Raw genomic sequence first — 11,974 nt, 5'->3', positions numbered from 1 at the left:
TTAAATGGTTATGTTCGGATCAGATTTTTTTTTTTATTTTTATTTTTTTTATTTTTTTTTTTAATGTTAGGATCAGGTTGTTGTTTTTTTCGCGATCGTAATTAATCGCATCCAAAATAAACGTTTTTGTTTATGTATTATATGTGTGTATACTGTGTATATTTATTCTGTATATATAAACACACACACACATGCATGTATATATTTAAGAAAACGATGTTATATTTGTATATTAAATATATTTATAAATATAAAGATAAAGACAAAATATAAGAATATAAATATATACATGTAAATATTTTCAAAATATATACTGTATGTGTGTATTTATATATACAGAATAAATATACACAGTACACACACATATATTATATAAACAAAAACGTTTATTTTGGATGCGATTAATCGTGATGTCAGCACTAGTTTTTTTAACATTTATTTAAATGGTTAAGTTAGGATCAGGGTTTTTATTTTTTATTTATTTATTGTTTAAGTCAGTGTTTAATTTATTTAAATAGTAGGGGTTAGGGCTTATAGTTTATATTTTGTTTATTTATTTAAATTTGTTAAGTTAGCAGTTAGGGTTGATGTACTTATTTAGTTATTTATTATTAGTTATTCTATTCTATTATTATTTACTATATTTATTTTATTTATTTAATATTATATGAGTTGTGTTTATGAATATTGATTTATTGTTTGTTTATTTATTTAGTATTTAATTCTTTATATTTATTATATTATATATTATAATTTATTTATAGTTAAATTAGGGCTTATATTTAATATTTTTGTGTATTTAGTTTTTATTTATTTCAATTGTTAGGTTAGGAGTTAGGGTTTATTTTTTATATATTTTTTTGTGTATTTTATTTAGTTGTTTTGATTTACTATTATTATTATATTTATTTAAATTTTAGTTTGGAGTCCTCTTAACAACCGGTTTCCATTCACTTTTATTATACGCAAAAGAGTATATTCTTTAGATTGCAGGTTTTTCATTCCACAGGCCTGGTGTGATATCTGTGTGTGTGTGTGTGTGTGTGTGTGTGTGTGTGTGTGTGTGAACTTTACCTGTAATCACCTGTACTTTAGTTTGACAATAAACAAATGAGATGCCTGTGAAATATTACATAAAAGTGTGATTATGTTTACCTGCAGGAAATCAGCCATAATCTGGGCGTTTGCTACATCTACACCAAAGACTTCAGGAGTGTAAGTGCAGCCAGTTACTGCAGTATATACATTTTTTAACACACATCCTTTTCTTTTATTGGCTGTATGAAAGCTTCCAGATTTGGCAGAGGATAGTCTTCATTTATTTGAGAGAATCTTATTTCACATGTCCTCATCTGATGTTGTGCTAAACATGTTCTCTCTCTGTCTTCAGGCCGAAGAACAGTTAAACTTGGCATTGCAGCTGAATAAACACGATCTGACCTACATGATGCTGGGAAAAATCCACTTACTGCAGGGCGACACAGAGACAGCCATTGACGTCTACAAGAGCGCTGTGGAGTACGTCTCAATACACAACCTCACTTTTAAGCGCACGTTTTATACTGTTTGCCAAACTATCGTAGTTCTTGGACTATCCAGCATATGCTGGTTAGGTATGTTTTGAAGCATAACTGCTGGTTTGAGCTGGTTTAAGCTGGTCATAAGCACATGACCAGGTTAGAACCAGTTGAAACCAGCTCAAACCAGCAGCCATGCTTCAAAACATACCTACCCAGCATATGCTCTTTTTTCAACAGGGTACTTTACATTCACCAAGAGCGTCCAGAGTCGCTCAAAAGTGTGTTTTATGTTTAATACGCACACTTTATGCTTTCTTGCTATCAAGCGTCTTCGTAAAATCGCTTTATTGCGAGTCATGTGAGCGTTCAGATCTGAAGCTGCTGGGATCTCCAGACATGTTTTATCGTATGTTTTGTCACCAGTCACATTTTGACTTGAAGAGTCAAACACACTTTTTCTTGAAGTGTCTGAAGTGTTGTGTTTGTGCGGTGACTTACCCAGAATGCATTTCAACAGAGGGAGCGCCTCTTTTTATTTTCGGTCATGTTTCGCACAACGTGAGTAAAGATGTACGAGACAGTTTTGTTGCCAGAGAGCAACTTCAGACGCCTGGAGATGCTCTCAGCGTGTCGCTCTGCCACAGCGCAGATAAGACGCCCAAGGCTGCAAAGCATGCTGGGATCAGTGAGGCGCTCATAGCTGTAATTAATCACATTTACTGTCTCACTGTGACCTCTCTCTTTTCTTTTTCTCTCTTTCTACCTTGTCTTTTTTTTATTTTCTCTTTGTCTTTTAAATGCTCTCAGAAAAACCCCTGAGGACTTGCTGAAGTAGTCTGTTTTTCTCCTTAAAGGGACAGTTCACCCAAAAACTGTCATTATTTACTCACCCTCATGTTGTTTCAAACGCATATGACTTTCTTTCTTCAGTGCGAAACAAAAGTAGGCTGAATCTTCTCGCTGCTCTTTTGCGTACAACGAATAGTGCTGTCAACAGCTCAACTGTCAAGCTCCAAAAAAGATGCAAAAGCACAAATAAATCTATCATAACAGTAGTCGAGATAACTTGTGCAGTCAAATCATAGCTTTTGTGTGCGTAATGGACCAAAATTGAAATAGGTAATTGCTGGGTAGTTGATGACAAATTATTTGAACTATTTATTTATTTGTTTATTTTTATTAATTAATTTCATTTTGAATTAACCTTTAATTAAGTCCACTCTGCTAAGTTAATTTATAAATAGATTATATTCATTTTTAAATTAACTCATAAATGTATTTTATTCAAAGGTGATTTATGAATAGAATTTATTTGTAAATTAACTATAAATTCAGTACAATAAATGCAATGTATTTTTGGCAATGTATAATAATTACAATAACAATCATTTCTTATTATTAAATATTGTATCTTTACAATTATTAGTAGTTATTTTTAATTAATAATAATAGTACACATTTATTATTAATTTGAATATATATTATGAATAATATTTTTTAAAAATCTACATTATGTGCAAACAGATTACAGTTTGATTATATTTGATCAATATATAATAATAATAATTATTATTATTCAAATATATTGTCAAAAATCTGTAGATTATCTATAAATAGTTTACAGTTTCAACAAGTTTGACAATATATATTTTAAAGATATTAATAATAATAATATTTTTTTTTTTATTATGATAATGATAAAATTAGATTTTTTTTTTTACATTACGGTAATGAGAATTTGGTGAAAATAAGAATGCTTAATTCTATTAGTCAGAATATTGTCAAAATGCAAAAGCTCTTAATAAAGCTCATTATTGTCTAAAAGCAAAATATTATTTCTTATTTCTTATGTTTTATAATACTTTCATTTTTTGAGCTTTTTTTTTTGTTTTTTTGGGGTCAGCTACTTCTATAAAAACACCTTTTTTTACATTCAATAAATGAAAGTGCAAAAGGAATCACTAATCTGCTTTTCTCAGCGTGAATCCAACGATTTGATGACTCTTGATTACTGTTGTTGACTTTCCTCTCTTCCCGGAGAGCAGAAATGGAGATGACTCTGAAAAACTCTCCTCCCCTTGTCCACACACACACACACACACACGCTGTCTGTGAGTCTGGCTCAGATATCAGAGAACCGCGGGGAGCTTTAAGCCGGCATGTGTGTGTGTGTGTGTGTTTGAGATCTCCTCATTATCGCAGCCCTCCCACCGAGCTGATGAATTAGTAACGTGCAGCAGTGGGACGCGCCGTAATGAGAGGAGCTTTCAGAGCTCCCACTTTTCCACCCGCTTCACCTCGCGATAGCGGGAAGATGTGCCTCACAGCCAGCATGAATTAATAACAGCTCGCTGCTGGCATGAGCTGCTCAAACACACATGTGATGGAGGAGCTTTAGCTGCTTTCATCATTCTCATGTCTCCTGCCACAGTCTGAATCTGAATCAATATGCTTTATAATCATACATTTAACTACCCCTAAAATCAGCTTATAGTAAGCAGAGATCTGAAAAATCGAAAGCCTCTAAAATCTGATTGGTCGATTGAAGTGTGATACTTTGAATGGAAATTTAAAGGAATAGTTCATCCAACAATCAACATTCTGTCATCCTTTAAATGTTTCAAATCTGATGTTTGTGAATCGTTGTATTGCAGTAATGACAGCTGGAGCCAAATGTGCTTACTTGTCAGGAGAATAATGTCAGAGTGTAAAAAATCGTAATGGTCTTAAAAACATCCTTAACATATAATTTGTCCTTTTGATTTGGGTTGAAATATCCACTGTTATCTCTATCTGTGTCCGTCTCAGGTTTTCTCCAGAGAACACAGAGCTGTTGACTACACTGGGACTGCTGTACATGCAGGTGAGTGACGTGTTCATCACAATCACAGCATTAATATCCATCTATACTGTCATACGTACAGTTTTAGAATGCAAAATGCAGATGAGGATTTGTGGGGGTGCTTATTAGATATTTTCACTAGTACTCTTTACGATCAAATTCATATTCTAACTAACCCCTAACCGTAAATATAAAAACAATTAATAATGTTCTATTGCTGTACATATATACAGTATATATATATATATATAGATAGATATATCATGTTAATAAAAATTAGATATACAATTTTTTATTAACTATTTTTGAAAGTGTTTTTTTTTTATTATTATTATTTTTATGTGTTATACCATGGTTTCCTATACTTGAGTTTGTAAATTGATAAAAAAAAGTGAGTCATTAATTAATTTAAAACAAATTGATCTGTTATTAGTGTATTTGTTTACTTCTGTCTTAGCTTGGGAAATACCAGAAAGCCTTTGAGCACCTCGGAAACGCTCTGACATACGACCCCAATAACTTCAAGGTGGGATAGTTTCAAGGAGTTTCGTTCTTTAGAACTTTTACTAACTCTTATGTGTCATTAACATTGAGTGTGTGTGTGTGTTTGTGTGTGTTCAGGCCATCCTCGCGGCCGGCAGTATGATGCAGACTCATGGAGATTATGACGTGGCCATGAATAAGTACCGTGTGGCAGCGTACTCTGTCCCTGAGAGCCCGCCGCTCTGGAATAACATCGGGATGTGCTTCTTCGGCAAAAAGAAATATGTGGCTGTGAGTTACAGACTGTCACGAGAACATTTAGTGCTTTTCTTTGACCTGTTTTACCTTTCTTCCCCCCTGCCTCTCTCCTGCAGGCCATCAGCTGTCTGAAGAGGGCAAACTATCTGTCTCCGTTTGATTGGAAGATCCTATATAATCTGGGTTTGGTTCATCTCACCATGCAGCAGTACGCATCAGCTTTCCACTTTCTGAGCGCCGCCATCAACTTGCGGCCGCGCATGAGCGAACTCTACATGCTACTGGCCGGTAAATATATCAAAAACTACTGCTGAAGTAGTCTGACATAGTTTTATCAACATGCAACGTGCTGCTTTTCTTTTTATTATATAAAAAGAATAAGTGTCACTTTACATAAAAAAATAAATTTTAAAATAAAAACAATACAAAAAAAACACTTACTAAAAAAAGACTAATAAAGTAATCACATACATTTTTGTAATAAGGTAGTATGTGTTACTTTTGCTTTTTCATTTATTTTTAAAAAATAAATTACTTCTTACTTTATCTTAAAAATACAGTATTACATTTTTATTAAATAAATGTAAAAATAAAAACAACCATAACATTTACTAAAAAAGATCATATTTTAAATGCAATAGTAGCTTTTTTTTAACTAATTTAAAAAATAAGTAATGTGTGACTTTACATAAAAAATATTTGAGATATTTTAATTAATTTTAAAATAAAGAGTTTAAAAAACGCTTATTAAGAAAGACAATAAAGATATATTATATTAATAATATATTTTACACAATATATTAAATATGAAAATCATCCATGTATGAGCAAATTTGCATGCTTCTGGCCAACCACAACTAATACTACTATCTTAAGTACTTTTTAAACAGATAGCATGTTACTTTTTTTATTTAATTTAAAAATAAATAATTTGTTACTTCACATAAAAAATAATAATGCCGTATGATATTAAATATATTTTAAAATTAATATTAAAAATAAATAATGTGTCACTTTACATTAAAAATAATAATCTAATAACAATTGCTGCTGTTTGAAATAGTTTTTTAAACAGGTAACGTGTTGTACTTTTGCTATTTACTTAATGCTTTAGATAAAAAATTATAATGCAATAATGCACTTTTATTTTTAATAAATAAAACATTTTTAAAAGAACAGTTCCTTTAAAGAACAGTGTAAATGTGAGAATCAATATTTGCCCAGATTAATTTAATGTGATTGTTATTTGTGCTCTGACCCTCATCAGTTGCTCTGACCAATCTGGACGACGCAGATAACGCCCGCAGGTCTTACGAGCAGGCGCTTCAGCTGGAGGAGTATGTACTTCAGACCCTGATCTGTGCTGGTAAATCTATAATGTACAGAACTAGTTGAGTTTAAGTGAGTGTATTTTGTCTGGCAGGTCAAACCTGCTGGTGAACCTGAACTTTGCGGTGTTCCTGTATAATCAGGGCGATAAGAAGGCCGCCCTGCTGCAGTTTCAAGAGATGGAGAGAAAAATCAACATTCAGGTGGACAATAACAGCAACACTGAGTTTGACCCAGAGGTACTGAACCAGTCTTATTCTGAGCAAAATCTGGCCATTTAGACATTGAGACTTCCATTTACTCCATTAGTAACCAGTTCATGTGACACAAGACTAAAGCCTTTAACTCTAGTTGTGATATTGCCTATTTAAAATCACGCCAACTCTGATTTCAATTCTAAACACAGTAATGGAAACATTTTTTGGTTTTGATGTTGTCACCTCTTTTGTTGGTTTGAGAAACTAACAGCATCAGTATGGAGTGTTACAGAAACACAGTACAAAACAAGATGGAATCCATGAGGTTGATTTCTCCCAGCTACTGACTTGAACGTCTTGCCTCATTCATGAAACACAAACACATTTGTGTGAAAAGTGTTCATAAAACCATTCGTGGCTCATTTACAAACACTGCTCAATGTTTCTAAAACTGCATTCGTTAAAAAGCCTCGAAATGGGTTTAAGGCTGGTTTAAGACAGATGAAAATTCACATATCGAGATTAATTAGTACATCCCAAATAAAACATTAAAAATCATACGTCAGAGGTGTTTGGATGGTACAACGGCGGAAAGCCTGAACTTCATGACTAATAAGAATAAATGACATATTCATTATGTGTAACCTTTAAAAACAGGAAGCATCATAAATCACAACAGTCGTCATTAGCGCCACCTACAGTACATACAGATAACCAGCTGACCAAACCAGAATGAATGGAAAATAGTTACGATTTCTCTTAATATATACAAATGATGCTGGCTCCAATTTACAAAAACCTACAGCTAGATTCCCACCTTGAAGAACATTAAGATTAAGACAAGAATAATGAATGCTATTTAATAATATGTCCACAATACCGGCAGGTAAGCTGGTGATCTAAACTATTAACTACAATCTAATATTTAGGAATTATTTCGACTTTAGATTGACCCTGGGATCATTGCTTTAATTACTTATGCTTAATTTTATTATGTTAAGAGAGCTTATGGAAGCCCGTTTCTGCCACTGAATACAAATTTAAAAAAAAGGTAATTGCAACTTTTTCTCTCACAATTCTGACTTTCTCACAATTGCGGGTTTATATTTCACAATTCTGGCTGTATAACTCGCAATTGCAAGTTTATATCACACAATTCTCACGTTATATCTTGCAATTCAGAGAAAAAAAGTCAGAATTGTGAGATGAAAAATTCGCAATGACCTTTTTATTTTTTTATTCAGTGGCAGAAACATGCTTCCATAAGAACTTTACGTTACTCAGATTAAGAAAAAAGCACATAGCTGGATAAACCTGACGGCCTTCCGGTTCTGCTACTTATTAACGTTCATAAACCAAATAAAGGAGTGTTTAGGAATACAATGGAGATTTGGGACGTTTAAGACTCTAAAATCATTCTCTCGTTCGCTTTCATTCGTCCCAATAGCAGCCGCAGGTCTTGTTCACCTGTTAACCAGAATATGATCTCCTCTTATTATAATTTTAAAAAAAGTTAGTAGTTCTTCCAAAAATAAAAATTCTGTCATCATTTACTCACCGAAAACTATCTGACTTAGACTTCTGGACTATTTCTTATGTAATAAAGAAGGTCGTTTAAGTTTAAAGGCGAGCGAATTATGACCGAACGTTCATTTTTGGTTAAATTAACCTTTAAAAAAAAATGGCGGAGGCTGGCTCCGTCTTTCACAATGTGATTTTAGACTAAAGTAGCAACAACAAAAGCACAGTGCCCTGCATCTCAAACTAGTTTTGCTCTGAAAACCATCCTGTCGTTTGATGCCCCGTGAGTCTGTTGAGTTTCTGCAGCTTTAGGATCTAATGACGAGGACGTATCTTCAAAAGCATGGACGAGAGGCGTCTCTTAGAGCTCAGGTCGAGGCGTGACCTCTGAAAACATAAGTCCTTCGGCGGAAATGGCGTCGCCCAATCCCACAGTCCTAAGCGGCTGTTTGCACACCAGGACCGGCGTGAGATGGAACGAAACGTTCCCTCTGCGCCACACGGTGACCGGTCGGGTCGGGTCGACCGTTAAGCTCTCCCTCGGCTCTGAGAAGGAGCTGTTGAAGTTCAGCGGTGCCTTGAGGACCACCTTCGTAACATCCACCGCTTGCAGACCGCAGGCTTGACTGCTGGCCACACGGGCGCCCGCGGCCACCGCCGCCTCCTGGTTTCCCCAGTGGCCGTCCACCGTAGCCAGGATGTGGTATGCTAGCGTGTGGAAGTGGATCCGGGTCAGGTCGGCTTCGGATTCAGGGTCCGCCCGGCCGTGCTGCTCTAGGACCCAGAGCAGGATGTCGCTGACGCGGCCCACGTCGGGTATGCCGTCCCAGGAAGCAAGGTCAGTGTGAGGTCCACCTCCGGACTGAGTTAAAAACAGCAGCTCCTGTTCGTTCAGACCAATGGAGTTCACGATGGGCAAGACCTGCTAACAGAAGAGCACGGAGAAACCTGAAATGCTGTAGATGAAAACCTTGTCGTTCTGCTTTGATTTGCACTAGAATACTGGAGTTTATTTTCTTTAAATGGCTGATAATATACAAAGGCTTCCTCATAAGATCTGAGCAATTTTCCAGTAGTTTGTGATAAGGATTTATAAATAATTTGTTTGATTATAGAGCTGGCACTCAAAAAGTGCAATTTTTGTGAGTCTCCAAAAAATTTGGAGTCTTAAAGGGGTCATATGATGCGATTTCAAGTTTTCCTTTCTCTTTGGAGTGTTACAAGCTGATTGTGCATAGTGCTCTGTCTTTACATACTTTACGATTATGGTAAGGGGAGTTACATTTCCGACGAGTGCTTGTGGTGTTCGGCCAATCATAATGCACTGGGTCAGCTGGCCAATCAGAGCAGACTGCGCTTGTCGGAAGGAGGGACTTTGTAGAAAACGAAGCGTTTGAGAGAAGCGGGGCATAGAGGACCTACAATAATGTACAGTATTTGAAAAATAATGTGTTTTTTGAACATTAAAGCATGTCAACATATTCTGTTACACCAAATAATGATCTTTAAAAAAAGCATCATATGACCCCTTTAAACCTTCACATTTACCTCCTGCAGGATCCGGTTCATGTAGTCTCTGTCTGTCATACTGGCCAGCTCAAGGTGGATGGGCACCTCGTTCCTCACGTCTGAGATGGCAACCACTGCCTGCAGGAAGTCAGAACACAAGAGCTTGAGAGCTAATACGTAAGAAACAGCAGTGAAGTGTCCAACAAACCTCAAAATATCTCCTTTACTCTGTCAGAACAGCATATAATACCTGTCAAACGTTTCAGAACCATCCATTTTATTAATATGTAATTACACTGACTCAGATGGGCATTGAGCAACTCTGGATTAAGGGTTTTCTGGTCTCGGACCTCTTTCAGTCGTTCCTCCCAAAGATCCCGGCCCATTCCTTCCATCATATGCAGTCCGGACAGAACCACCAGATCCGGCTGGAACTCCTCCAGACTGGCCACAAATGTCTCCAGCGTGCTCATTTCACCGTTGGACACGTCATGGGACAGGATAAAGCGGTTAGCCTGAGGAGCTCTTGAGGAACCCCACTGTTCACCTGTAGGGGGCGTCAGAGAGGAAACGCTCGGAGACACAAAAACCCAACAGTACCAATGTGCCAGAACACGACTGGAGTACATCTTATAATACTGTTTCAAATGTGTCATGTTACAGAAATGAAATGATATGTGAGTGTGGTTTTGAGTGGGTCTCTCTCACCTGACTTGTACTCCAGGATGAGGTGGAACTCATCCATCTCCTGCAGAGATTCTGGTGGGACTATGATCTGTTCATCCAGCATATCATGAAGCTTTGGCCCCACCGGACCACATAAGAGGACCTGAGAGAAAACAGCACACTTTAGAAAACTATAATCAGGTATGAATGTGCTGCTTTTGCACTCTGAAGAATGATCATAGTTATTATATGAAGGAATTTTAGGACATTTTGACATATAAAACCATGACTCACTTTCATCATTAAAGAAATGTATCATTAAAGAACTTGGCCATCTAGGACAGAGATGGGCAGCTTCAGTCCTGGAGGGCCACTGTCTTGCAGAGTTTAGCTCCAACCCTAATCAAACACACCTGAACAAGCTAATCAATGTCTTTAAGATCGCCAGAAAGCTACAGGCAGGTGAGTTTTTAACAGAGTTGGAGCTAAACTCTGCAGGACAGTGGCCCTCCAGGACCGAAGCCCCCATCCCTGATCTAAGATGTAGAAGAGTTTGTTTCTTCATCAGATTTGGAGAAATGTAGCATTGCATCACTTGCTCACCAATGGATGTGAATGAGTGCCGTCAGAATGAGAGTCCAAACAGCTGATAAAAACATTTACATTTACATTTAGTCATTTAGCAGACACTTTTATCCAAAGCGACTTACAGTTGGGGGATACATAAAGCGATTCTTCTTAAAGAGGCAAACAGACACAGGAGGTGCTTGTAATACCAAGTTTTTACACATTGTTCAAATAAGTACAAGCTAGAAAGAGAAGGAATAAATAAAGAGAGAGCATACAGTGGGGCAAAAAAGTATTTAGTCAGCCACCAATTGTGCAAGTTCTCCCACTTAAAAAGATGAGAGAGGCCTGTAATTTTCATCATAGGTATACCTCAACTATGAGAAACAAAATGAGAAAAAAAAAATCCAGAAAATCACATTGTAGGATTTTTAAAGAATTAATTGATAAATTCCTCGGTAAAATAAGTATTTGGTCACCTACAAACAAGCAAGATTTCTGGCTCTCACAGACCTGTAACTTCTTATTTAAGAGGCTCCTCTGTCCTCCACTCGTGACCTGTATTAATGGCATCTGTTTGAACTCATTATCAGTATAAAAGACACCTGTCCAAAACCTCAAACAGTCACACTCCAAACTCCACCATGGCCAAGACCAAAGAGCTGTCAAAGGACACCAGAAAAAAAAATTGTAGACCTGCACCAGGCTGGGAAGACTGAATCTGCAATAGGTAAGCAGCTTGGTGTGAAGAAATCAACTGTGGGAGCAATTATTAGAAAATGAAAGACATACAAGACCACTGATAATCTCCCTCAATCTGGGGCTCCACGCAAGATCTCACCCCGTGGGGTCAAAATGATCACAAGAACTGTGAGCAAAAATCCCAGAACCACACGGGGGGACCTAGTGAATGACCTGCAGAGAGCTGGGACCAAAGTAACAAAGGCTACCATCAGTAACACACTGCGCCGCCAGGGACTCAAATCCAGACGTGTCCCCCTGCTTAAGCCAGTACATGTCCAGGCCCGTCTGAAGTTTGCTAGAGAGCATTTGGATGATCCAGAAGAGAATTGGGAGAATGT

At 36.6% G+C, this 11,974-nt stretch overlaps 2 protein-coding genes across 4 annotated transcripts in view; one reads left to right on the top strand and one right to left on the bottom strand.

Annotated features, from left to right (window-relative positions):
• LOC107549580 (Bardet-Biedl syndrome 4 protein) overlaps nt 1-6,713 on the top strand; it is a 10,356-nt gene extending 3,643 nt beyond the window's left edge. The window contains exons 7-14 of the mRNA XM_016230725.1: nt 1,162-1,215; nt 1,391-1,518; nt 4,329-4,383; nt 4,820-4,888; nt 4,984-5,136; nt 5,220-5,391; nt 6,371-6,440; nt 6,527-6,713. Coding sequence (XP_016086211.1) covers nt 1,162-1,215; nt 1,391-1,518; nt 4,329-4,383; nt 4,820-4,888; nt 4,984-5,136; nt 5,220-5,391; nt 6,371-6,440; nt 6,527-6,713 — 888 coding nt within the window. The remainder of the gene's footprint in view (nt 1-1,161; nt 1,216-1,390; nt 1,519-4,328; nt 4,384-4,819; nt 4,889-4,983; nt 5,137-5,219; nt 5,392-6,370; nt 6,441-6,526) is intronic.
• A 1,107-nt stretch (nt 6,714-7,820) lies between these two features.
• Nucleotides 7,821-11,974, bottom strand: part of adpgk (ADP-dependent glucokinase) — a 9,849-nt gene continuing 5,695 nt past the window's right edge. For 2 of the 3 annotated variants that reach the window (XM_016230742.1, XM_016230741.1), the window contains exons 5-8: nt 10,368-10,488; nt 10,010-10,206; nt 9,699-9,797; nt 7,821-9,075 (exon numbers count right to left, since the gene is read on the bottom strand). In XM_016230742.1, the coding sequence (XP_016086228.1) occupies nt 8,512-9,075; nt 9,699-9,797; nt 10,010-10,206; nt 10,368-10,488 (981 nt within the window). In that variant the 3' untranslated portion in view covers nt 7,821-8,511. The remainder of the gene's footprint in view (nt 9,076-9,698; nt 9,798-10,009; nt 10,207-10,367; nt 10,489-11,974) is intronic. The other variant, XM_016230743.1, reaches the window with a different exon arrangement.

Source organism: Sinocyclocheilus grahami, unplaced genomic scaffold, assembly GCF_001515645.1.
Source record: "Sinocyclocheilus grahami isolate Dianchi unplaced genomic scaffold, SAMN03320097.WGS_v1.1 scaffold376.1, whole genome shotgun sequence".
NCBI lineage: Eukaryota > Metazoa > Chordata > Actinopteri > Cypriniformes > Cyprinidae > Sinocyclocheilus > Sinocyclocheilus grahami.
Note: the sequence above shows the minus strand (reverse complement) of the source record. Positions and strands in the feature narration are given on the sequence as shown.